The sequence below is a fragment of the Vidua chalybeata genome (assembly GCF_026979565.1).
Source record: "Vidua chalybeata isolate OUT-0048 chromosome W unlocalized genomic scaffold, bVidCha1 merged haplotype SUPER_W_unloc_5, whole genome shotgun sequence".
In the NCBI taxonomy this organism is placed as follows: Eukaryota; Metazoa; Chordata; class Aves; order Passeriformes; family Viduidae; genus Vidua; species Vidua chalybeata.
In genome coordinates this window covers 390,246-415,762 of record NW_026530340.1, presented here as the reverse complement: position 1 = coordinate 415,762, position 25,517 = coordinate 390,246, and the positions used below count along the sequence as shown (strand labels likewise).

Here is a 25,517-nt window from a genome sequence, read left to right as displayed (position 1 = left end):
GGATCAGCCGATAATCATCAGCCAATGATGAGGAACAAACAGAAAGGAAAAACCCCACCCCCAACACTGGTTTGCCATGCTTAATCCTGTGGGACAAATTCTATAAAGGTTTAATTCCACCTTTATAATTGTTTACATATGAGCTCTTGAAAAGTCAGGGGCAGGGACTGGAACCTGCTGCTCCAAGGCTCCCCTCACAAAAGGAGTTTAGAAAGCCTGGAGGTCCTTGGAGGTATTTGGGGATCTATAGGGGCTATTGGGGGTCCTTTCTGTACCTCCTGACCCGACAGGAGCTTCTCTAATAAACTTTGCCTAAAGCTCCCACTCTGCCCAAGACAGGAACCCCAGTGAGTGCCGGTGACATCCCGGCTCTTTGGCAGCCTGGAGACACTTAGAAAGTCCTCACAGAACCCCTCTGAGTGCCTGTCAAAAAATCTGATCCTTATTAGGCAAACATCATCAGGACCCATTGCTATGGTCAGTTTCCATGGCAACCATCACCAGCCCCTGTTGCTATGGTCAGTTTCCATGGCAACCATCACCAGCCCCTGTTGCTATGGTCAGTTTCCATGGCAACCATCACCAGCCCCTGTTGCTATGGTCAGTTTCCATGGCAACCATCACCAGCCCTGTTGCTATGGTCAGTTTCCATGGCAACCATCACCAGCCCCTGTTGCTATGGGCAGTCCCTGGGCAGCTCCATGGAGACCCCATGCCAGGGGTGGTTGCCATGGACACCAGCTCAGGCCTGGAGCCAGAGCCCGTTGCCATGGCAACCATTGGCAGTCCCATCCCCAGGGTCATGGGATCCCAGAGCCACAGAATTGGCTGAGCTGGGAGGGACCCATCAGGATCCTCAAGTCCAACTGCTGGCCCTGCACAGGACACCCCAACAATGCCAGCCTGGGCCTGGCAGCGCTGTCCAAATGCTGCTGGAGCTCAGAGAGCCCTGGAGCTGTGACCCTTCCCTGGGCAGCCTGGGCAGTGCCCCAGCAGCCTCTGGGCAAAAACCTTTTCCTGAGATCCAACCCCAGCCTGCCCCGACTCAGCTGCAGCCGCTCCCTCCACTCCTGTCCCTGGGCACCAGAGTGAAGAGGTTCCCACAGCCCCAGCCAGGGACCCGCTCCCAAGGCTGCTGCTGTGGCCACCAGGGCTGGCACCAGCTGGGATGCTCGGTTTCCAGGGGCCGGGGTTCAGGAATGGGATTCCCCAATTTCCTGCTCCCGCTAAAACCGCGCTGCCACTTGCTGCCCTCCCGCCTCCCATGGAAAGCACAAAAGGCAAAGATCCCAGGTTGGGATAAGAACAATTTACTGGGAACAGCAACGAGAGACGGAACAAACAGGAACAGCAACAATATTGATAACAGAAGGGATAAGATAAACTATTTACAGGGAAAACTACATCACCATTGACTGGCTCTTCCTGACCATGTATTTCCTCCTGCCTGGAAAGGACACCCTTCTCCTCAGAGAGAGAGAGAGAGAGAGAGAGAGAGAGAGAGAGTCCCTTTCCTGCCCCTGGCAATGACCTGAGGTGGGAGTGAATGTAATGACAGGGCCATGGCCAGACCCTCATGTTCCTCAATCCCAAACCATTTCATTGGCAGGGGCAGGAAAAGATAATGATGTGATGGATCACAGGGAACATGGATCACCAGGGCTCTTCCCAACATGGGCTCTCCCATGGGGGATGGAGCTGGAACAGTTCATGAAGCTCCTCCTGCAGTTGAGGCACCTGCAGGGCTTCCCTTACTTGTGCCTCTGTTCATGTCGGGTCAAGTGAGAGCTCCTGGAGAAGCTCTTCCCACACTGGGGACAGTCGTAGGGCCTCTCCCTGGTGTGGATGTGCCGGTGCCTGATGAGGTGGGATTTTTGCTTGAAGCTCTTCGCCTCTCCCCGGTGTGAATCCGCTGGTGCTTGAGAAGAATGGACCTGGTCTGAAAGCTCTTCTGACACTCAGGACACTCATAGGGCTTCTCCCCAGTGTGGATCATTTGGTGGATGATCAGGTGGGACCTCTGGCTGAAGCCCTTCCCACATTTCCCACATTTGTATGGCCATTGCCCAGTGTGGATGAGCTGGTGGCAGATCAAGTGGGACCTTTGGGTGAAGCTCTTCCCACATTCCCCACACTCGTAGGGCCTCTCCCCAGTGTGGATGCGCCTGTGCCTGATGAGTTGGGAGCTGTAGCTGAAGCCTTTCCCACACTCCCCACACTTGTAGGGCCATTCCCCAGTGTGGATCATCTGGTGGCAGATCAGGTTGTTGCTCCACCTGAAGCTCTTCTCACACTCCAAGCACTTGTAGGGCTTCTCCCCATGGTGAACGTGCTCATGGACCACCAGCTCTGAGCTCTGCCTGGAGCTCTGCCTACCTTCCTGGCACAGGGTGGGTCTTTCCTCCTCAGAGCACCCTGGGCTGGGCTTGCAGCCCCTCCTCCTGTGGGATCTCTGGGGCGTTTCCTCCCCGTTGGATTCCTGTGCCATGGAACCACTCAAAACAGCCTCTTCCATGAGGTTCTGCCATGGGGATTTGTCCTCCCAGGTCTCCATCCTCAGCTCCTTGTCTGGGGCAGGAAGGACAAGGAGAGGATGGGATTTGCCTCCGTGCCAGAGGGAAGGGGAAGGAGATCCCCCAGTGCGTGCCCACCAGGACGGCGTCGGCAGTGGGGTTGACCTGCAGCCAGGGGCCATGCTGGGTTGGGAGGTGGAGCAGGAGAGAGGGGGAAAGGGGCACTGACTTCCTCCTCACCTGCCTGGGTGTCCCAGGGCTCCTTCCTCATCCTTGGAGCCTTCTCCTCCATTTCGCAAACGCTTGCAGATGGGAAATTCTGTTTTGGGAGGAAAACAAGGGATGAGCTCATTGAGTTTTGTACTGGTTTGAAGGCAAACCAGGGAGAGAGTCTATGCCAGAATTACAATTTAATCAGAAAATTAAGATCAAGGCAATGATCCAGAAACACTGCCTTAATCTGACAGAGTCAGGATATAACCTGACACCCCGTTGGGCAGGGTGGTGGTAGCAGTCTGATGAAATGGTGGCTGCAGTCCTGTTGGAGTGATGAACGTGATTCTGTCAAAACAGTGATCCTACAGAAGGGTCTGGTCTTCCTCTGAAGGTCCAGTTGTGCTTATGGGGTTCTTGTCCTCTGGGAATCCAGTAGGCAAGGTGCTCCTGGTGTTGCACTGCTGAGATTATATCCAGGCAGGAACGCTTGGTTCCTCCCCCTAGGCGGAGCATCCCACAATGGGATGATGTAATTTTATCAGTCCTGCAGTGACACTCAATGGCCCATGAACAGAAGATGGCCCCTGGAGGGCGTTATCAGGGCTGAGTCATGGCAGAGATAAAGAACACTGCCCCACCTGTTTATCACAGTTCATGAAGATGGTGACTGAAAACACACTTTTGGTTACATCTTACATTGTCACCTGAAGCAGTGAGGCAATCCCTGCTCGGGGTGGGGTTACCCATACTGGCTCAGGTGTATGACCCCGATTGGAGTTCCGTCTTGGAGAGGTGGATGATTATTTTTGCAGGTGTATTTGCTGTGCCACCTCAGACCACTGCTTCGAGCAGGGCCTGGCAAGGACCTGGCAAGGAGTGGCTTGTTCTACGTGCTTACACCTGCTTCACGATACCTGCTCAACCCACGAATTTTCCCATCTCTTGGCCAAATGAACTTTCTGGGGTAACTCTGGTGATCTCCCATCGAAGACCCCTCATCTACCTCATGACCAGTGTGACGGACGGAGATTGAAGCCCCTCCCAAGGACTGAGACTGAGACCCCTACCTGCTTTGGCAGGTATTATCCCCTTTCCAGTCTTTTTCTTTCTATCCTTTATTTCCTTTCTGTCCCCTCCTTTGCATTTGCTTTTCACACTCTATAATAAAGATTCATTTGTGGTGATTAAACTGATGGTCCCCTGCTGTTTGCCTTTTTACACCTTTGGCATCGGTAAATGAGCCATCACAGCACCCCGCTCCTCCGAGCAGATTGTGACACTCCCTCACGGGATCGTAACCAGCGGGCAGGGTTCCTTCCTCCCCCAATAGCTCCGGGATTCTGTCAGGGACTCGCTTCCCTTTCCTTCTTCCCTCTGCTTGCAGCTGGGAATGCGCTGGTAAATCCCAGCAAATCCACCTTTGCTGCGAGCTCTGGGAGCTCACACAGCTGCTGCACCTTTTCCCCTGGCCCTGAACAGCTCCTTGGGAGGCACGGCAGGAGCAGCACCCTGGGAGCCTCGGGAATGCCCCTCTGGGATCCATGGCACATGCTCCCAGGGGCTGGAATTCCAGTTCCCAGCCAGGAAAAGATCTTCCTGCCCTTGACGGCAAAGCTCTTAACAAGGAGCCAGAAGCCAAGTGCAGCAAGATCCTACAGTGACATTTCACTGCCAGCCTTCATAACTTCACCCATGGTGGTTGTAGCTCCTGGATTGTGAATTAAATCAGGGCGGGGTCTTTGGTGGGAGCTGTCCTGGCTCAAGGGAGACACTGAGAGAGAAACAGAGCAGGCACAGAAAGGCAGGAGAGAAAAGAGGACACAAACACAATCAGCTGAGAAGGCGGCACTCTGAAAACAGAACTGCAACTGACTGAAAAGGAAGGGGATGGAATGAAATAATTTTGTAACTTGTATTTCCTATCAAAATACAATTTCCTCCCTTCCTCACAAACCTCCTCCCGGTGTCATTCAGCAGGGCTGTCAGAAAGTTCTTCCTTCTGAGTCGATGTTCCAGGCTGCAGCGACAAGGAAACAGGGAATGGGGATTTTCCTGCTCCTGGGGAGTTTGACATCCTCAGCTGAGGAGAGGAGGAGGCACCAGAAGGAAAGGACAGCTGGGCTTCACCCTTCCTCCGGAAAGAGGGTGGGGGGGAAAATCTCTCATCATGTCTGCAGCTGCTCCCACAGGGATGTGAGGGCTGATCCCAGAGCCCCAAGGGTCACATTCAGGGCTGCCCTCAGGGAATGCTCACCTGCTATTGAGGGGCAGCGTGGGAGCACCTGGATCTTGGAGCACCCAGCTGCCCCCCATGTTTGGAGGTGCTTGAGGAGGGCTGGGACGATGCCAGGGACATCCTGCTGTGACATCCCCCCTGTCCCGCTCTGTGTGCACTCAGTCCAAAACCAGTCCCAAATATCAATCTCACTCTACATTTAGACACACTTACAGTTCTGTATTTAATCTCATCCCAGTGCCAGACTCATCTACCCCCAGACCCAATCCCAACCCCAGCCCTAAAGCCAATCCCATGTCTAGCCTTAACCCCGAGCCCAGCTCTAATCCAAATCTCAGCCCCAACTCCAACCCCAGCCCCAATTCCAGCCCCTTCTTAAACCCTCAGCCCAAACCAAATCCCAGGTTCAGCCTTTCTGGGGGTTTGGGGGTGTCTCTGTCCCTCTGACCCTGATGATATTTGGGCAGGGTCACACCAGGGCTGAGAGGGACAGAGACCCCCCCCGGCCTCCCCAGGGATGAGAAGGTCTGAGAGCCCCCCCAGCCCCGAGCACCCTCAGCGGTGAGAGGGACACAGAGCCCCTGGTCCCCAGCCCTGCACAAGCATTCCCTGAGGCCAGAGGGATGGAGACCCCCTGGGGAATGGCCTGGGGTGACAGGGACAGGGACAACCCCTGCAAGCCCCTCCCAAGCATCCCCCAGGGCGAGAGGTGCAGAGACCCCTCGAGCATCCCCTGGGCACTGGACAAAATAAACTTGCCGGAAATCAAATTTAACTCTGCATAAAATTCTTTGATGAATATTGGATTTTCACAGGTGATGAAAACGCAAACAAATCCCAAACATGAATAAGCTAACAAGAGAAACAATTCTGTGGCAATTCCAAATTTCTTCACTTTATACACAGCTCCAGCTCAGCTGCTGGCAGGTTCCGCAAAAAGAAAGGTGGAAATTCGGCCCAATAGAGATTATTAAAAGGAAGGGAAAGTTCTGTGTAGCTATCACAAAGGTGACAGGGATGAAGAAAAAAAAGATTCTCACATTTGGCAAAGCCCCCAAGCCTGTGAATTTGGGAGTTATTAGGGAATTTAGCTACTCGAGCTGGGCTTCTTCTAGGACTTGAGTAGCCTTGTTTTCCTCACCTTGTGATGAATGATCCTTGTCAGTCTGGCTCCCTTTCCTCCAGTGATTTTAACAAATTTTCAAGGAAGGATAGCAAAATATTTTCTTTACACTGGCCACCCAGAGCAGCCATTTTCCTCATAAGTTCTCCCATGAGTCCCTCAGAGGAAGCTGCATCCAAGTTTCCAAAAGTTCCCCAAGAAAGAGCCAGAACCTCCTCAGAGGAGAGAACCATACTGTTGTCAAAGGCACTTGGGGTCAGGCAACAGTGCCCTGAACTCACTGCACCTAAATAATGTGGCAATCTGGTTAATAAAATTGTTAGAGAGATGCCTCTGCCCCAATTAAGGTGCTAATGAGACCAAATCCCAAGTGGATTTTATTGAACAGGAAAAGTGAAGTAGAGAGAGAGATGGAAAGAAAGAGAAGAGGGGGGAGAGCAAGGGGGTGACAGGGACAGAGACCTCCCCTGGGGCAGGGCAAGGGTGACATTGTCCCCTGTGTGTGGGGCCTTCCCAGGGTGGGGGTTTTACACCTGAGCCAGTTTGGGTAAGGGGGGTGGTGTTCACCCCCCACCCCGAGCAGGGATTGCCTCACTGCTTCAGGTGACAATGTAAGATGTAACCAAAAGTGTGTTTTCAGTCACCATCTTCATGAACTGTGATAAACAGGTGGGGCAGTGTTCTTTATCTCTGCCATGACTCAGCCCTGATAACGCCCTCCAGGGGCCATCTTCTGTTAATGGGCCATTGAGTGTCACTGCAGGACTGATAAAATTACATCATCCCATTGTGGGATGCTCCGCCCAGGGGGAGGAACCAAGCATTCCTGCCTGCATATAATCTCACCCTTGCAACACCAGGAGCACCTTGCCTACTGGATTCCCAGCGGACAAGAGCTCCATCAGCACCACTGGACCTCCAGAGGAAGACCAGACCGTTCTTCTACAGGATCCCTGCTTTGACAGAATCACATTCATCACTCCAACAGGACTGCAGCCACCATTTCATCAGACTGCTACCACCACCCTGCCCAACGGGGTGTCAGGTTATATCCTGACTCTGTCAGATTAAGCCAGTGTTTCTGGATCATTGCCTTGATATTAATTTTCTTATTAAATTGTCATTCTGGCATAAATTCTCACCCTGCTTTGCTCCAAACCAGCACAAAACTCAATGTGCTCATCCATTGTTTTCCTCCCGAAACAGAATTTCCCATCCACAAGCGTTCACGAAATAGAAGAGAAGGCTTCAAGGAAGAGAAAGTAGGCCTGGGACACCCAGGCAGGTGAGGAGGAAGTCACTGCCCCCTTCCCCCTCTCTCCTGCTCCATCTCCCAGCCCAGCACGGCCCCTGGCTGCAGGACAACCCCGCTGCCGACGCCGTCCTTCTGGGGACGCACTGGGGGGATCTCCTTCCCCTTCCCTCTGGCACGGAGGCAAATCCCATCCTCTCCTTGTCCTTCCTCCCCCAGAGGAGGAGCTGAGGATGGAGACCAGGGAGGACAAATCCCTACGGCAAAACCTCATGGCAGAGGCCGTTTTGAGCAGCTCCATGGCACAGGAATCCAATGGGGAGGAAAAGCCCTGGAGATCCCACAGGAGGAGGGGCTCCAAGCACAGCCCAGGGTGCTCTGAGGAGAAAAGACCGACCCTGTGCCAGGAAGGTGGACAGAGCTCCAGGCAGAGCTCAGAGCTGGTGGTCCATGAGCAGGTTCACCATGGGGAGAAGCCCTACAAGTGCTTGGAGTGTGGGAAGAGCTTCAAGAAGAGCAACAATCTGAAACAACACCAGATGATCCACACTGGGGAATGGCCCTTCAGGTGTGGGGAGTGTGGGAAGGGCTTCAGCTGCAGCTCTGCCGTTGTCATCCACCAACGCATCCACACTGGGGAGAGGCCCTACGAGTGTGGGGAATGTGGGAAGAGCTTCAGCCGAAGGTCCCACTTGATCCGCCACCAGATCATCCACACTGGGGAAAGGCCATACAAATGTGGGGAATGTGGGAAGGGCTTCGGCCAGAGGTCCCACCTGATCATCCACCAAAGGATCCACACTGGGGAGAGGCCCTATGAGTGTCCTGAGTGTCAGAAGAGCTTTCAGACCAGCTCCATTCTTCTCAAGCACCAGAGGATTCACACCGGGGAGAGGCCCTTCCTCTGCCCCAACTGCAGGAAGAGCTTCAAGCAAAAATCCCACCTCATCAGGCACCAGCACATCCACACCAGGGAGAGGCCCTACGACTGTCCCCGGTTTGGGAAGAGCTTCTCCAGGAGCTCTCACTTGACCCGACATGAACAGAGGCACAAGTAATGGAAGCCCTGCAAGTGCCCCAGCTGCAGGAGGAGCTTCATGAACTGTTCCAGCTCCATCCCCCATGGGAGAGCCCATGTTGGGAAGAGCTCTGGTGATCCATGTTCCTTGTGATCCATGCTGGGAAGAGATCATTCCCTTTTCCTACCCCTGCCAATGAAATGGTTTGGGATTGAAGAACATGAGGGTCTGGCCATGGCCCTATCATTACATTCACTCCCACCTCAGGTCATTGCCAGGGGCAGGAAAGGGACTCTCTCTCTCTCTCTCTCTCTCCCTGAGGAGAAGGGTGTCTGTTCCAGGCAGGAGGAAATGCGTGGCTGGGAAGAGCCAGTCAGTGGTGATGTAGTTTTCCCTGTAAATAGTTTTTCTTATCCCTTCTGTTATCAATATTGTTTCTGTACCTGTTTGTTCCTTGTCTCGTTGCTGTTTCCAGTAAATTGTTCTTATCCCAGCCAGGGATCTTTGCCTTTTGTGCTTTCCATGGGAGGCGGGAGGGCAGCGAGCAGCAGCGCGGTTTCAGCGGGAGCAGGAAATTGGGGAATCCCATTCCTGAACCCCGGCCCGTGGAAACCGAGCATCCCAGCTGGTGCCAGCCCTGGTGGCCACGGCAGCAGCCTTGGGAGCGGGTCCCTGGCTGGGGCTGTGGGAACCTCTTCACTCTGGTGCCCAGGGACAGGAGTGGAGGGAGCGGCTGCAGCTGAGGCGGGGCAGGATGGGGTGGATCTCAGGCCTGGCATGGGGTCTCCATGGAGCTACCCAGGGACTGACCATAGCAACAGGGGCTGGTGGTGGTTGCCATGGAAACTGACCATAGAAACAGGGGCTGGGGATGGTTGCCATGGAAACTGACCATAGCGACAGGGAATCCTGGTGATTTGTGCCTACTAAGGATCAGATTTTTTGACAGGTACTCGAGGGGTTCCGTGGGGACTTTCTAAGTGTCTCCAGGCTGCCAAAGAGCCGGGATGTCACCGGCACTCACAGGGGTTCCTGTCATGGGCAGAGTGGGAGCTTTAGGCAAAGTTTATTAGAGAAGCTCCTCTTGGGTCAGGAGGTACAAAAAGGACCCCCATAGCCCCTATAGATCCCCAGATACCTCCAGGGGCCCCCAGGCTTTCTAAACTCCTTTTGTGAGGGGAGCCGTGGAGCAGCAGGTTCCAATCTCTGTCCCAGACTTTTCAAGAGGTCATATGTAGACAATTATAAAGGTGGAATTAAACCTTTATAGAATTTGTCCCACAGGGTTAAGAATGACAAACCAGTGTTGGGGGTGCGGTTTTTTCCTTTCTGTTTGTTCCCTATCGTCGGCTGCTGATTATCGGCTGATCCCTTATTTTGGGCGGAGGACGATCAGAGCCACTGCTCTTGGGAAATGCGGGTGCCCTGGATCTTGGTCCTGCAGGGAAGGCCGCTGCTGGCCGGTCGACAGGAGCCCAGATAGCAAAGAGGGTAAATCCACCAAAAGACGGGACGACACCCAGAGCACTGTTGTTCTCGAGGGTTTATTGCAGGTTAGATGAAGGCAGGGAAAGACAGGGAAGATGCAGGGAGACCACCTCTCGAGAGCGAAGCTGAATCTGAGAGCCCCCTCCTGAGGAGGGGTCAGGGATTATAACTGGGGGAGGAGAGGCAGGGTCCGGGTACATAGGGACCAATGGGATAGGGGCCCATGGGAGGAGTAAGGATGGGATAATCCAATGAGAGAAAGGGGAAGGAGTGGTTTCGGGGAGAGAACCAATCACAGAACGTAGAACTGAGAACTTTCCAGAACTGGGGATGGCATAACTGGTTGATAGGCATTTAACAGGGGAGGGTGCAACTAGTGATGAACATGGGAAAAGGCAGGAACCGTAGTACAATGCCTTTCTTTAGACTTCTGCGGTTTCCCAGGGCATTCCTGGTACATCCCCCCCAGGACCGCCTCCCACAGGGAAAGGGAGTTTCCACTGCTGCTGCTGGAGCCTGGCCCAGAGCTGCTTCTTCTGCCATGGGGTGAGCTTCTGCTCGTGAGAACAGCCCTTAAACTGGGACCTTATTAACACCTGCCCCTCTAAAAGAGAGACCTATCCCCATCTGCTCGGGTGCCCGGGATCCTGAGCTCGGCTCTCCCTGCCCTGCTGGGAGCCTCTCACCCCCTGCCTGCTGAGACATCCTGCCGGCCCAGCTTGCTGCTTTCCCAGAGTCCTGCTGGGGCCCCGGAGCCGGCTGCCCCCAGGGTTTGTGAAGCGGAGCCTTCTTCCAGCCCTTCCCGCCTTGGGACAAAGCCGCCATGGCTGCGTGCTCCCCGAGCCTGTGCCGGAGCGCCCCCTGCAGCCGCGCGGGGATCACCGCACCTGCCCTGCCCCCCGGGAGCCACCAGCGCCCCTGCCGGCCGTGCCCGGAGCTGCACCGCAGGGAAAGTGCCGCGGCCGAAAGGCTGCACTGGGCTCCTGTTCTGTTTGCTGCCAGTGCCGGAGGTGCTGCTGTTTGTTTGCTTTATTGTACACACTAGTGAAGAACTGTTATTGCTATTCCCACATCTTTGCCTGAGAGCCCCTTGATTTCACGATTCTAATAATTTGGAGGGAGGGGCTTACATTCTCCATTCCACAGGAGGCTTTTTTCGGCCTTCCCTAGCAGACACCTGTCTTGTAAACCAAGACCAATTTTGGCGCCCAATGTGCAGCCTAAGGCCATCAAGAGAAAAAGTGTGAAATGAGAATAACAATTCTTGAGTAACATAATTGTTTTTTTTTTTGTTGTACTGGATATAGAAACCTTGTTAGGTATCACCATGTGGTCTAGCTTACCCTGCTTTGGGTGGCACATGGTTGTGGCTACATTTTTCCCATCCTGTAACTATGGCTACTGTGGCTGCTATCCAATTTGTTTCATGGGTTAATGTGGTGAGGAATTTATGGATTTTTAATTTCCTCTGGACAGTGGGCACATGGATTCAATGCTACCACACACTAACTGTATGTGTTTTATGAATTACTTTAATAATGGTACCCACTGTGTGGAAATGACACTGGGGGAAATTTTCTCCCAACCCCTCAGCCAGCTCTTTGGGTCTACAGTGGTTGGTGTTGCTGATGTGCCTGTTAAGCCTATTCTATTTAGCATTCAGAGGTAAGGGAAGATTGGCTTGGATAAATATTGTAGCAGGGCGAATCCAGAGTGGTGATAATTGGCATTGACTCCATGATTCCAGAAGGCTGATCAATCGCTTTATTATACTATACTATACTATACTATACTATACTATACTATACTATACTACTAAGAAACACTCATCGCTCTTGCAGACAATCCGATACAGACAGACCAGATTGGTTAATTGAAATCCAAACACCGTTACCATTGGCCAATTAAGAAATCACCCTTTGGTAAACCAATCCCCATAACACATTCCACATGTGCACAACAACAGGTGCAGCAAGTGAAGATAAGAATGGTTTCTCATTCGTCTCTCTGAGCTTTCTCACAGCTTCTCACAGCTTCCCAGGAAAATCCTGGGAGAGCTCTCTCTCTGTTCAGAGGATATGTGATTACCACAGGTCAGTTGTGACAATGCGGGTCCAAGGACACCACGGTGACACTGCGGAACCTCGTGGGCCATGAACCAAGGGGCCATGGTGACACTGTGCTGCCTCATGGAATCAAGGAGACCATTGTGAAACTCGGAGCCCCCAAGGAACCAAGGGTTCGTGGTGACCTTGTGGAGCCCGCAGTGTCACAGAGGAGCCGTTGTGACACAGCAAGGGCGCATGGAGCCGAGGGGCCATTGTGACACATCAGGGCTTTGTGGAAACACAAAGCCATTGTGACATTGCAAGGCCTCATGGAAGCACGGGGCCATTGTGACACTGCAGAAGCAAGGGGAACATTGTGACACTCCAGGGCCTCATGGAACCAAGGAGACCATTGTGACACTGTGGGGTCCCATGAAACCAAGGGAACATGGAACAGGTCTGGCTGGCTTGGCCTCCCGGGGGCCAACTGACATGTCTGGCTGACCTTGGCATGTCGAGGGCTGCTTCTCACCTGCCCCTGAAGCACTGGGGCTCTGGGCTTTCCTTCTATGGGAGAGAACTGTCCTTCTCCTCTAGCGACCCAGGGCCAAAACCGAGATTATTTCTCCAAATTTCCCTATATTTCAAGGTTTGTTTCCAGATGAAATCTGCCAGGAGAGACAGCTCTGGCTGCCTTGGCCACCCAGGGGCCACCACTCATCTGCCTTTGAAACACTGGGACCATGTGCTTTTATATCTTATGGGAAAAAACATCCATCTCAACCAGGCACCCATGGCCAAAATTGGGGATCTGCCTCCAGAATTCCCTATATCCAAGGACAGCTCCCAGACAGAAGCTGCCCGGACTGACAAGTCTGGCTGGCCTTGGCTTCCTGAGGGCTGGCACTCATGTGCCTCTGGAACACTGGGGCTCTGTGCTTTCCTCTTCCTGTCCAGGTGCTCATGGCCAAAATTGGGATTCCACCTCCAAAATTCCCTGTGTCCAAGGATAGCCCCGAGATGAAAGGTGCCAGGAGAGACAGGTCTGGCTGGCTTGGCCTAAGGGTGGCTACCTCTCATCATCTTCCAGAACACTTGGATTTTGTGCTTTTCTTTCCTATAGGACAAAAACATCCATCCTGACCAGGTGCCAATGGCCAAAACTGGGATTCCACCTCCAAAACTCCATACATCCAAGGATTGCTCCCCAGTGAAATCAGTCAGGACAGACAGGTCTGGCTGCCCTTGGCCTCTTGGGGGCTGCCTCTCACCTGCCAGTGGGGCTTGATGCTTCCCCTTCCTATGGAACCATCCTTCTTCTCAAGAGGATCATTGTGGTCAAAACTGAGATTCCTCCTCCCATATTCCGTATATCCAAGGATTCGACCATGAAAAAAGCTGCCAGGACAAACAGGTCTGGCTGGCTCAGCCTCCCAGGAACCCCATCTCTGATCTTTTACTTTTGAAACACTTGGGTTCAGTGCTTCCCTTGCTATGGAAAAGAACCATCCTTCTTATCCACACAGAAATAGCCGAAATTGGGGTTCCACCTCCCAAATTCCCTATATACAAGGGTTGCTTTCAGACAAAAAAGTACCAGGACAGAGAAGTCTGGCTGGCCTTGGCCTCTGGTGGCCGCCCTACATCTGCCCCTCAAACACCAGTGTTCTGTGCTTTCCTTCCTTGGAAAAGAACCATCCTTCTCCTCTGGGTGCCCATGTCTGAAATTGGGATTCCACCTCTAAAATTCCCTATATTAAAGGGTTGCTCTGAGACAAAATCTGCCAGTACCGTAAAATCTGGCTGGCCTTGGCCTCTGGTGGCTGCCCCTGCCACACTGGGGCTGGGTTCTTTCCTTCCCATGGAGATCCCTGTGACACTGTGGGCACCTCATGGAACCCAGGGGATCATTGTGGCACCACTGCAGCCCATGGAACCAAGGGGCCATGGTGACACAGTGGGGCTTCATGGACCCAGAGACCATCATGACTCTGTGGGGCCTGATAGAACCATGGAGACCATGAGGACCCTTCAGGGCCTCGTGTCACCAAGGGGGCATTGTGACACCTCAGGGCCTCCTGGAAGCAAGGGACCATTGGGACACTGTGGGGCCCCATGGAACCGAGGGAACATGGAACAGGTCTGGCTGGCTTGGCCTCCCAGGGGCCACCTGACAGGTCTGGCTGATCTTGGAATGCCAAGGGCTGCCTCTCATCAGCTCCTGGAGTACTGGGGCTCTGTGCTTTCCTTGCTATGGAAAAGAACAGTCCCTCTTTCCAGATGCCCATTGCTAAAACTGGGAAGCCTCCTAAAAAATTTCCTATAGGCAAAGGTATCTCAGAAAAACCTGTCAGCTCTGGCTGGCATTGGCCTCCAGTGGTCACCTCTCATCTGCCCCTGAAACAGAGGGGCTCTGTTCCTTCCTATGGAAAAAAAACAGCATTCTTGCCAAAGACCATGGCCAAAATTAGAATTTGGCCTCCCAAATTCCCTATATCCAAGGAATGCTCCCAGACAAAAGTAGCCAGGACAGTAGCCAGTAGACAGGTCATGCCGGCTCTGTCCTCTGGTGATTTTCTTAGACTATGAGCTGAATGTTTTCATATGAAAACACCTTGGAGAGCACCCAGAGATCTCCCAAGGTGGGATTTTGAGGCATCGGGCATATGACCACTACATATGGACAAAGGAGCTCTGTGCTCTGTGCTGTTGTGGTGGTTTTGCATCACACAAGTGATGTCCTGAGAGAAGCTGCTAGCAGTTTTCTCCGTGTCTGACAAAAAAACAATCAGTAATTAGCTTTGAGAATTGAAAATCTGTTAAACCGCTAAGGAAACTGCAGACGCCTCTGTGAAGACACAAGTTAAAGAGGAAGAAGCCTGGCTGGGTCTCTTTCCCTTCTGGCCAGCAAAGAGGTGCCAAGGCCGGGCCAGCCCCCGTCTGGGCCGGGGCGGGCCGGGCAGCTCCTGCCGTGGGGCCGGGCCCCTTCCCAGGGAGCCCGCCAGGCCCCATCGGCTGCCGGGCAGGGGAGGGGAGGCCACGGGGCCGAGGCCGGGCCAGGCCGTGGCTGCGCTTGCTGACATCTGGCCGCTGCCGAGCCCTGCCCCGCCGCCAGCCCGGGCCCAGCCAGGATCCGCCGGGCCCCAGGAGCAGCCCCGGGCCGGGCCGGCTCGGCCAAGCTTCTGCCGCCCTTGGGCTTGGCCCGCAACCAGCGGGCAGGGCCAGGAGAAGCCATCGGCCCCGGCCGTGCTGCTGCTCTGCTCTGGCCTGGCTGCTGAGATCCTGGCCCTGCCCCCAGCGCCGCCCAGCCTGACACAGCCCCAGCGCAGCCGCTGCACAAACCTCCATGGGAAAACAGCTCCGGCCGCAAGGACCCAGCCCGGCCGGGCTCACGCAACCATCTGCAGGCCCCGCCTGAGATATTGACTCTTCCCGTGCTTCCATCCTCCCTCCAGTGAGAGAAAAGGACAAAGTGCAGGCACACACAGGAGCAACGTGAAGACACCGAGGTCAGTGAAGAGGAAGTTGAGTCCCAGATGGGAGGGATGAGGAGATGCCTTGATCTTGGGGCTGAAATCCTCTGCTAAAGCTATGGAGAAGGATGGAATTGATACATCAGACTCTCCTTTTCCCTATAACGCATTGGAAAGAATGGGGAGATGACTTGTTCAGCAAAGGCCTCCATGCTAAAGTAAGCAAATGTTGCAGTAGCTGTGATCCCATGAGAAGTTTGAACAGAGAAAGAGAGCAGAGTGATGAGACCTTGTGCCCTCAGGGAGAGAAGAAGAAGACCTCTGTTCCCAGAGATGAAGATGATTTCAGAAATAGATGAAGAAAACCTTTGCTCTTAAACAGCTCATCTGTAAACTAATGCTCCATAAGCTGACATGGGCCATAGACACAGCTGTGGGAAAAGTTGTGAAAAAATGGGAGGGACTTCATGATTGCAGATTTTTCCAGGCAGCTGCTATTTGTGGAAATTGAAAGCCATGAGAGAACTGTTTTCTTGTGGAGAAGTCTCCATAAGATTAACAAGAGGAAATTCCCTCCCTAAGTGGACTGAAGAAAGACTATTCTAGAGGTGGTAAACTGACTGAAAATTTTAGGTTTTGTCTCTTTGCATTGTCAGGTTGTAGGGAGAGAGGAAGTGTCCTGAAAGTTTCGTTCTGATTCTAATTACTCTTTCTTTTAGTTACTATTAACAAACTTTTTATTATACACTTTTAAAGTTCTGAGCCCACTTTAACTTTCTCCTAATCCTACCTCAGTGCAGGAAATGAGTAAGTATATTCTAGTGAGCGCACTGGTAATTAGCCAACACTGAACCCACCACACTAATTGATGCATTGGACGAGAAATCTCAAATTGGTGAACCAAAACCACTACAGAAAAATTCCTGATGAACTGCACTTGAGCAGAGGGAAATGAAAGGTAGAGCCATGATTTGTCAGGACTTGCTTGATCCTAATGAGCCCCGTGGTGCATTTGGAGCTGAGCCCTGGAACCTCAGGGCCTGAGAGGAGATTGCACAAACCTTTCCAGGAGTCCAAGGCAGAAGAAAAGCCCAAAGTGTCTCAAAGCATTAATGGGTGCCACTGAGGACCATCCCCAACACAGGCTCCTCATGGACTCCTTGGAGGAGAGAACTGGAGGCCAGGATGGCACAAAAACCTCGCAGAGACTCAAAATGGCACAAAAACCTCTCAGTGTGGAAAGGAAAATCCAAAGTACCTGGAAAAAGGTGAGCATCCCAAAGCATTAATGAGCCCCACTGAGTGTCAGTGCAAAGCTCTCAAGGGACTCGTTAAAGCAGATAATTGGGGCCATGATTGCACAAACCTCTCACAGAGTCTGTATCAAAAGAGAAACACCAAGTGCCTTAAAAGAACTGAAGTACCTTGAAGCATTAATGAGCCCCACTGAGTGTTGTTGCTGACAAAGCCTCTCCAGGGACTAATTACAGCAGATAATTGGAGGCCATGATTGCAGAAAGCTCTCAGAGACTGCAAGGCAAAAGCCAAAGCCCAAGTCCTTTGAAAAACCTGCAGTGCCTGGGAGCATTGTGGAGCCCCCAGGGCCATTCCTGAGCAAGGCTCCCCAGGGACTCCTTCCAGCAGATCCTTGAGGCCACTGGGATGTGGGCTAGGGGGGGATGCTGAGGGCAGGACAAGGGGCTGACAGTGCCCAGCCTGGCTGGGGCTGTGCCAGGAGGCCCCAGGGCCTCAGGACAAGGTGTCTCCTGACAGCCCTTGGTGGCACAGACCCTGCTGTGCCCCAGGCCACCAAGACTTGGCTTCTCTTTGTCCCCACCTGTCATCAGTGCCTCCAGTTCTCTGCTCTGCCTGGGGCCTGGGGACACTTTCTCACTCGTGTCCCACACTGGGACCCATTAAAAGTCAAAGAAACTTTGCAGTTGGATTCTGACTTGGAGCTCTGGAGAGGTTTCTGCAGCTCCCTCTCAGGGCCTGATGTTCAGGGCCTGAGCACAAAGCCCCAGAGGCTCATTCAAGTGCTTGTGCTGTGTCTGTGCTGCTGAGCTGGGCCGGGCTCTTGGCACAGAGGGTGATGCTGGTAAGCAAGCAGAGCTTCAAAAGCACATTTCTCTGGATGAGCAGCTCTTCTCCCAGCCCAGCAGGGCTGGGGCACTGCCTGCAGCCAGCGCGGGCACAGCCCAGAGGCACAGAGAGCTTCAATCAGTCAGGGCTGGGAAGGTGCTGAGAAGTGCCTGGGGCAGAATCACTGCCAGCCCTTGGCACAGGAACCTCTGGCTGCAGGACAATGCAGCTGCAGCTCCTGCAGTGATCTCCTCAAGCTGGAACATGCCAATGCCCACAGACCCTGTGAGTACATTCTCTGATGGTCTCTTGTGCAGAGCAGCCAGGGGTGCCCAGGGCTGTCCTGCAGAGCAGGGTCCTGCAGCCCAGGGCGCTGTGCTGGGCCAGGGACTCTGCTGCCTGCCAGGGACAGCTCTCAGCCGGCCCGGGGAGCTGCTGCCAGCGCTGGCCAGAAGCTGTTGGGGGAAGGAGCCACCCTGAGCAGGGCAGGTGCTGCTGCTGAGAGCTGCTGGCTGGGGCAGGGCTGCTCCCAGCTCCAGACCAGCCTGGGCACAGCTCCGGAGGACACTTCCCAAAGAAGGTAAGCCTGGGATTGCTGTAAAGCTCAGCAGCTTTCCTGAGACTGTTTTCAATTTCCTGCTTGGAGAAGGATGAGACAAAACGATTTTTGCTTGTGATACATTTTTATATATTCATAGCTTTGTAGACTACTATTATATTGTTATAAAACTATAATCCTTACTTGACTCTAATTAAACTCTTAATTAGCTATATATATATATAAGCATATATATATATGCTTATATAACTGTAACCCTTAATTAACTCTAGTACGTTTTCTAACCTTTCTCTTAGATTTTAAAACAATAAGCAGGCTGTCTAAATACATTCCTGAAATACTGCATCATCTTATTACCAGGAAGAGGACCTACAAGAAGAACATTTTGGCTTTGACCAGAATATGAGCAGTCATAACAAAAAGTGTGGCAAAGAAGTCCTTGGACCTTCTCCAAAGGGTTGAGTTACGGGTGTGTAACTAGTACAACTGATTCTCCTATTTGATGTTCCTGTTAAATATCGTAATTAATGAACCTTTAGAAATTGTTGAAATCAGGAGCCGATTGAGCCTCATCCCCTCTGGGACACCTGGAAGCTTCCAATAAAGGTCTGATTTTTACTTTACTGTTCTAACTCTGTTGCAAGGGCTTTTTTTTGTTTGTTTTGTTTTGTTTTTTTTCTCTTTTGATCATAGACAGCAGGGGGATGAGAGAAGCAGAACAGGAATTGTAATCCCAGAATGACAGAACATTCTGAGTTGAAAGGGACACACAGGATCCTCAAAGGAATGTTTGAACATTTACAGAGACTCCAGAACTGTGACTTTGGGTGGTCAGTCTCTCTGCTGGCAGCCTCCCAAAGGGCCTTCAGCCACTGCTCAGCCCTGGACAGCAGCAGCATCACCTTGGCAGGGCCCAGCAGGGCTCTCCTGAGCTGCCCTTGCCCAGCTGCACACAGACCCTGCCCCAGCCAGGGCCCTGCACACAGGCAGGTTTCTGTAGGGCCGGGCTGAGGGCACACGGGGTGGGATGGGCTCTGTGAGCGCTGGCAGGGACAAGGCACCTCTCAGGAGGGAATGTCCAGGCCCAGGGAGATGCTCAGGGAAGGAGAGGGGGCTGAACAGAGCAGTGCTGGGGGAACAAGCCCATCCAGCCCCTCACCTGCCCTCAGCCACAGGGAATCCTTTGCCTCTCCCATCTCTCAGTGCCAAACTCTGAGTGCAGCAGGAATGCTGGGGATTTCTGACCTCAGAGAGCCAGGAATGATGTGTGGCTAGGAAAACAATCCTAAAACCAGCTCCTGCCATCTATTTCCCTTAGAAGTGGGAGTGCAGATGCTACCAACACTTTCTGCATTAGAAGTGATTGCCCTGAAAAATCCTGAATATCCAGCCTTGTCCCTCTGCCACATGGCCACAAAGCCAGGGCAGCAGGGCAGGGATGGCTCCTTGAGAGCCCCCACGAAGAGCCCTGGCTGCTCCTGGCACACTCAGCCAGCACAGCTGGAGCTCAGGCAGGGACCTGGGTGAAGGTTTGCCCAGAGCAGGAACAAGGGTGGGTGAGTCCCAGCAGGACAGGCTACAGGGAATGGCCCAGGTTTGGCTCCAAGCAGCCTCTCCTGACTTGTCACTGTCCTTTCTCCATGAACAGGTGCCCATGTGCAGCCACAGCCAATGTCCAACAGCAGCTCCATCAGCCACTTCCTCCTGCTGGCACTGGCAGAGACGCGGCAGCTGCAGCTCCTGCACTTCTGCCTCTTGCTGGGCATCTCCCTGGCTGCCCTCCTGGGCAACGGCCTCATCATCAGCGCCGTAGCCTGCGGCCACCACCTGCACACGCCCATGTTCTTCTTCCTGCTCAACCTGGCCCTCAGCGACCTGGGCTCCATCTGCACCACTGTCCCCAAAGCCATGCACAATTCCCTCTGGGACACCAGCACCATCTCCTACACTGGATGTGCTTCACAGATCTTCTTCTTTATGTTCTTCATGTCAGCAGGGTATTCCCTCCTGACCATCATGTGCTACGACCGCTACGTGTCCATCTGCAAACCCCTGCACTACGGGACCCTCCTGGGCAGCAGAGCTTGTGCCCACATGGCAGCAGCTGCCTGGGCCAGTGCCTTTCTCAATGCTCTCATGCACACAGCCAATACATTTTCCCTGCCCCTGTGCCATGGCAATGCCCTGAGCCAGTTCTTCTGTGAAATCCCCCAGATCCTCAAGCTCTCCTGTTCCAAATCCTACCTCAGGGAACTTGGGCTCATTGCTGTTAGTATGTGTTTGGTATTTGGTTGTTTTGTGTTCATTGTTTTCTCCTATGTGCAGATCTTCAGGGCTGTGCTGAGGATCCCCTCTGAGCAGGGACGGCACAAAGCCTTTTCCACCTGCCTCCCTCACCTGGCCGTGCTCTCCCTGTTAGTCAGCACTGCAGTGTTTGCCTACCTGAAGCCTCCCTCGATGTCCTCCCCATCCCTGGATCTGGCCCTGTCAGTTCTGTACTCGGTGGTGCCTCCAGCCCTGAACCCCCTCATCTACAGCCTGAGGAACCAGGAGCTCAAGGCTGCAGTGTGGAGACTGATCACTGGATGGTTTCAGGGACATTAAACTGCTGGCCAATTTCTGCAAATCACTTGTAATAAAACTCATCTTTGATACTTGTTGCTTTGGTTGTGGGTGTTTTTTCCTTTGATTTACTTTTTTCATCTTCTCCCCAAGGAAATGTCATTGTTTGTGCCATTTCTCATTTTGTTTCTCTCCACATTCCCTGTGCCCACAGACAGTGTCAATGAGGGGCTGCACTCTCGGTGACTTTAAAGCAACTCAAGGATCTCCCAGCAGAGTTTTCTGCAGAGCTGCCCTTTTGTTGCCTCCTCTGGAGCTGCAGCAGCAATGTCTGTGTGCAGAGCTGGGGGCAGATCAGTGCTGGCACAGCAGCTGTGCCCAGCAGCAGCAGCAGCACTTGGTGTTGGCAGTGCTGCTCCCGTGGCCCTGCCCCGCTGCCCTGGTGGCCCTGGTGTTGCTGCAGGGCCTGAGTGCTCTCGGGGCCGGGCACAGTCCTGGGGGTGGCAGTGCCGGGGCTGCAGCAGGGACAGGCCATGGGAACTGCTGGGGCAGTGCTGACGCCTCAGGCCAGGGCCTGGGGGCTCCAGGCTCCTTGCCCAGGCTCTCTCAAGAACACGGCCAGGCCAATGCTCAGCACAGAAAACCCCCGTCAGCAGCCCCAGGCTGGCCGTGGGCAGGCTGGGGGCAAACAGCACGGCTGGTGCTCAGCCAGGGCCCTGGGGGAGACGGGAAGGAGCAGCAGAGCAGGGGCTGATCCATCCCCAGTGCGCTGCACAGCCCAGGGCAGCGTCCCAGAGCGTCCTCATGGAGCTGCCAACAACATCCCCCCTCTGCAGCCCTGGCCTCTCCCCCAGCTCACACAGGTGCCGCATCCTTGCAGGCACAGACACGGCAGCTCTGGCTCAGGAGCCCCTGTTTGCATTGCACACAGCAGGCGGGAGCACCCCCGTGCTGGTGCTGTGGGGACATGAACCTGAGACAGCACAAATGCCATCAGCCCCTGGGGCCAGGAAGGGCTGGGGGACACCAGGGAAAACACTCAGCTTTGTCCTGGCCTCTGCACTCAGCCAGAAAGTTTGTTCCGATCAGCTGGGACTTTCCTGTCCCACTGCAGACGCTGTTGTTCAGAGCCAGGGCTGCCTGGCAGCCACCTCCAAACTGCCCTGAGCATTTCCTTGGCTTCACCTCTGCTTTCTTTATTCATCCTCCTACAGATTTCTTCCTCTTGCCCAGCCCTGTTCCCTGCCCTGCACACAGCCCATCCCTGTTTGCCCTTTCCTCTCTGGCCCCACTCCCCATTGCAGTTCCTGACTTGGCACCATGGGAACGTCCCTTGGGGAGCAGGATCATCCCACAAGTGCTGCAGGAATTGTCTGCAGGCTCCTGCAGTGCCTCGCGCTGCTCCCTTGCCAGAGGCAGCCCAGGCCAGGGGGGCACATCTGGGCTGCTGTGTCTGCCTGTGGGGCTCCCTGTTCTGGGCAAGGAGGAGGAGCTGCAGAGGCTCTGCAGGACTGACAGGATGGGCTTTGGGGCTGTGAGGAGAAGCTGAGGGACCTGGGCTGCTGCAGCTTCTGAAGAGGAGGCCCAGGGCTCCTCCTGCACCTGCTCCAAGGGTGGTTTCAGAGAATCCCAGAATCAGCAAGGCTGGAAAAGACCTTGGAGATCATCAAGTCCAACCTGTGCCCTGACACCTCCTTGTCTCCCCTGAGCCTCCTCTTCTCCAGGATCAAAAACCCCAGCTCCGTCAGCTGCTCCTCACAGGACTTGTGCTCCAGACCCCTCAGCAGCCTTGTTGCCCTTCTCTGGACACGCTCCAGCCCCTCCATGTCCTTTCTAAATTGGGGGCCCAGAACTGGACACAGCACTCGAGGTGCTGCCCAACCAGTGCTGAGCACAGGGGAAGAATCACTGCCCTGCTCCTGCTGGCCACACCATTCCTGATCCAGGCCAGGAGCCATTGGCCTTCTTGGCCACCTGGGCACACTGCTGGCTCATGTCCAGCCTGCTGTCCATCAGTCCCTGCAGGTCCCTTTCTGCCTGGCTGCTCTCCAGCCCCTCTATCCCCAGCCTGGAGCGCTGCAGGGGTTGTTGTGGCCAAAGTGCAGGACCCGGCACTTGGACTTGTTAAACCTCACCTTGTTGGAATTGGGCCCTGGATCCAGCCTGTCCAGGGCCCTGTGCAGAGCCCTCCTACCCTCCAGCAGATCCAGACTCACACCCAGCTTGGTGTCATCTGCATATTTATAGATGGTTGACTCAGTCCCCATCCTGATCATCAATTCAGGTATTCAAATCCACGCTGGCTGGCTCTGACCCCTCAGCCATCCTGTGGGTGCCCTGTGATGGCTCTCAAGGTGATCTGTTCCAGAACCTTGCCAGGCACCGAGGTCAGGCTGACAGGCCTGGAGTTCCTCAGATCCTCCTTCCAGCCCTTCTTGGGGATGGGCTCACACTGGCACCTCCAGTGCTCTGGCACCTCCCTGCTGAGCCAGGACTGATGGGAAATGATGGAGAGCAGCTTGGGGAGCTCATCCACCAGCTCCCTCATCCCCCTAGGATGGATCCCATCCCATCCCATACACCTGTGAGCATCTGAGTGGCCCAGCAGGTCACCAGCTGCTTCCTCCTGGATTACAGGGGCTGTTCTGCTCCCTGTGCCCATCTGCCAGCTCAGGAGAACTCTTGTCCAGAGGACAATATGCCCTAATATTGATAATTGGGACAAACAAGATGTTAAGTAGTTCGGCCTTTTCTTTGTCTTTAGTTACTCTATTCTCCACGGCATCCAATAAAGAGTAGAGGTTGTCCTTATACCACATTTTGCTATTAATTTATTCATAGACACATATTTTATTATTTTTCACAGAACTGTCCAGGTTAAGCTCTTGAGATTTCACCTCTTTCCTTTTTTTTCTGCATGACCTAACAACATCCTCGAACACTTCCAAAGTTCCCTGACCTTCTGTCCAAAGTTGATGCACCCTCTTATTTCTCTTGAGTTCCCACCAAAGATCAGTGAGCAGTCAGGGCAGTCATTTTCCTCACCAGCTCATCTTTTGCCGCACTGGCACAGGCTGCTCCTTCCCCCTTAAGATTACTTTCTTGAAGTGTGTCCATCCTCCCTGGACCCCCTTTTTTTTAAGGTCTGTTTCCCTTTAAAAAATAAATACCTGATTCGGTACTCCCCAAATTAACATCCTAAATAGGCCAAAGTCTACCCTGCCTAATTCCAGTGTGGAAGTTTTGTTGCTGCCCCTCCTTCTTTCACAGAACATTGAAAACTCGATTATTTCATGGTCACTGTGCCCCAGGCAGCCTCCGACCCCCACATCTGCCACCAACCCTTCTCTGTTTGTGAGCAGCAGGAGACAAAGCTTTCCTTGGGAGTGGAGTGTTACCAAAAATTCGGTGAAACAGAAAACACCTTCACACCAGTGCAGCATTAGGAAGCAGCATTCTTTATTCAGCCAGATGCACGGGGGATAGCTCCTCCCAAAGCCGAGCGTGCTGCGTGCAGGAAAGTTTCTGTTCATATTCTGTATTTTGCACACATATTCACTGATTGTCCCGCACTAAACATACATCTGATAATCATTTCCCCAAAATCATTCACATATTTCCCCTCCCCTTTACCCATGCTCTCTTCTGTCCTGGGGGTCTCTCTGGTGGTCCCTGGTGGTCGTGGACCCCAATGTTCCTGTGGGCCAGGCTGAGCTGGCAGGACACTGAGGCTGGTGAACTTCCAGTTCCCCCTCTCACACAATGGGCATGGTGTGGTTTCCATAGGCCTGGGGTTTTGGAGAACAAGCTCCAGGTGTGAGCTCACCTGGTGGAGACAATTTATCTTCTGCTAACATGAGGTCACAGAGTTATGTGAGGTCGTCGAGCAGCTACAACATCACAGACTGCTTCTGTGACATTCCAGAGCTGGCTGTGACATCACAGGGCAGAGGTCTGATATGACAGAGCAGGCTGTGACATCCCAGAGGGGCTGTGTGAGGTCACTGGGTTGGTCACTCCGCCCCAGCTCCCCCTCACAGTTTCTCCCAATAAGTCCAATGCTGTTCATGCCCAGCGGGGTCCCTGTCCCCCGCTATCCCCCCGGCCCACCTGGAGCCACAGCCTCCACCAAAGGATGTTCCACAGGATCCACCCCAGAGCCGGACACGGGGAAAAGGGGCCAGGGCTGTGTGACCAGGACATCAAGGACGTGGATTATCCAGGTCCCTGTGGCCTGGGTTGGGTTCCCCAGGGCAGGAAAGATGTCTGGCAGCTGGAGCAGGCTTGGGAAGGGCCTCCAAGGTGGGGCTGTGTGGGAAGTGGATTTGTAGAGAGTTCTCAGGGCCTGACAGAAGTTCCACAGAGTACGCATCCATATGCAAAGTTTGAGATAAGAAATGCTGATTTAGAAATGCCATGGAATAGGACAGATATTGTTGAGAGAGAAATGGAGCTAGATAAAAGTTTCAAAGGATGGCTTTACAAATAAGACTAGATATTTTTGAGAAATAGAACTGTGAAAGATGCATTCTAATGGGACCCACGAGGGATAATTTTAGATGATTGGCCATAAGGCACTTACAGCATGGTGTAGCTAAAGCTGATAGGCCAAAAAATGCTTATGGTGTATTGTAATTAGGAAATGGTGTGCTTCTGATTGTGATGGCATTAATTACAACATCTGTATTTTCTCACCCGTCTCATGAGACTGAAAACGGAATAAAAGTTTTTAAAGCACCTCTCAGTTGCCCCCTCTCTGGGTCAGGAAAAGGGTATTGTCCAACAGCACTGGAGCCCTTGGGCTGTGAGCAGAGGCTGAGGGAGCTGGGCTTGTCCAGCCCAGAGCAGGGAAGGCTGAGGGGCTCCTCATCCCAGCCTGGCAGTGCCAGCGAGGAGGGGATGGAGAACACAGAGCCAGGCTCTTCACCGGGGGCCTGGTGGGAGAC

At 53.5% G+C, this 25,517-nt stretch overlaps 3 protein-coding genes and 1 pseudogene across 7 annotated transcripts in view; 3 read left to right on the top strand and 1 right to left on the bottom strand.

The window, feature by feature from the left end:
* The window catches only part of LOC128782904 (zinc finger protein 271-like), a 510,341-nt pseudogene that overhangs the window by 133,946 nt on the left and 350,878 nt on the right, over nucleotides 1–25,517 (bottom strand).
* LOC128782918 (zinc finger protein 436-like) overlaps nucleotides 1–25,517 on the top strand; it is a 153,641-nt gene that overhangs the window by 57,785 nt on the left and 70,339 nt on the right. The gene's annotated exons all lie outside the window — the stretch shown is intronic.
* Nucleotides 7,574–8,824, top strand: LOC128782898 (gastrula zinc finger protein XlCGF49.1-like). The gene has a single exon (XM_053933413.1). The coding sequence runs from the start codon at nucleotides 7,574–7,576 to the stop codon at nucleotides 8,396–8,398; it is 825 nt and encodes a 274-aa protein (XP_053789388.1). The 3' UTR covers nucleotides 8,399–8,824.
* LOC128782961 (olfactory receptor 14J1-like) lies at nucleotides 14,843–20,666 on the top strand. Of its 5 annotated transcripts, XM_053933546.1 has the most exons (3): nucleotides 17,039–18,030; nucleotides 18,565–18,615; nucleotides 19,658–20,666. In XM_053933546.1, exon 3 carries the CDS (start codon nucleotides 19,681–19,683, stop codon nucleotides 20,611–20,613), a length of 933 nt encoding a protein of 310 aa, XP_053789521.1. In that variant the 5' UTR covers nucleotides 17,039–18,030; nucleotides 18,565–18,615; nucleotides 19,658–19,680; the 3' UTR covers nucleotides 20,614–20,666. The 5 variants fall into 5 exon arrangements, 3 of the variants coding, with proteins under 3 accessions (XP_053789520.1, XP_053789521.1, XP_053789519.1); XR_008428926.1 differs by lacking the exons at nucleotides 17,039–18,030; nucleotides 18,565–18,615; nucleotides 19,658–20,666 and adding exons at nucleotides 14,843–15,404; nucleotides 15,546–17,026; XM_053933545.1 differs by lacking the exons at nucleotides 17,039–18,030; nucleotides 18,565–18,615 and adding an exon at nucleotides 14,936–15,404.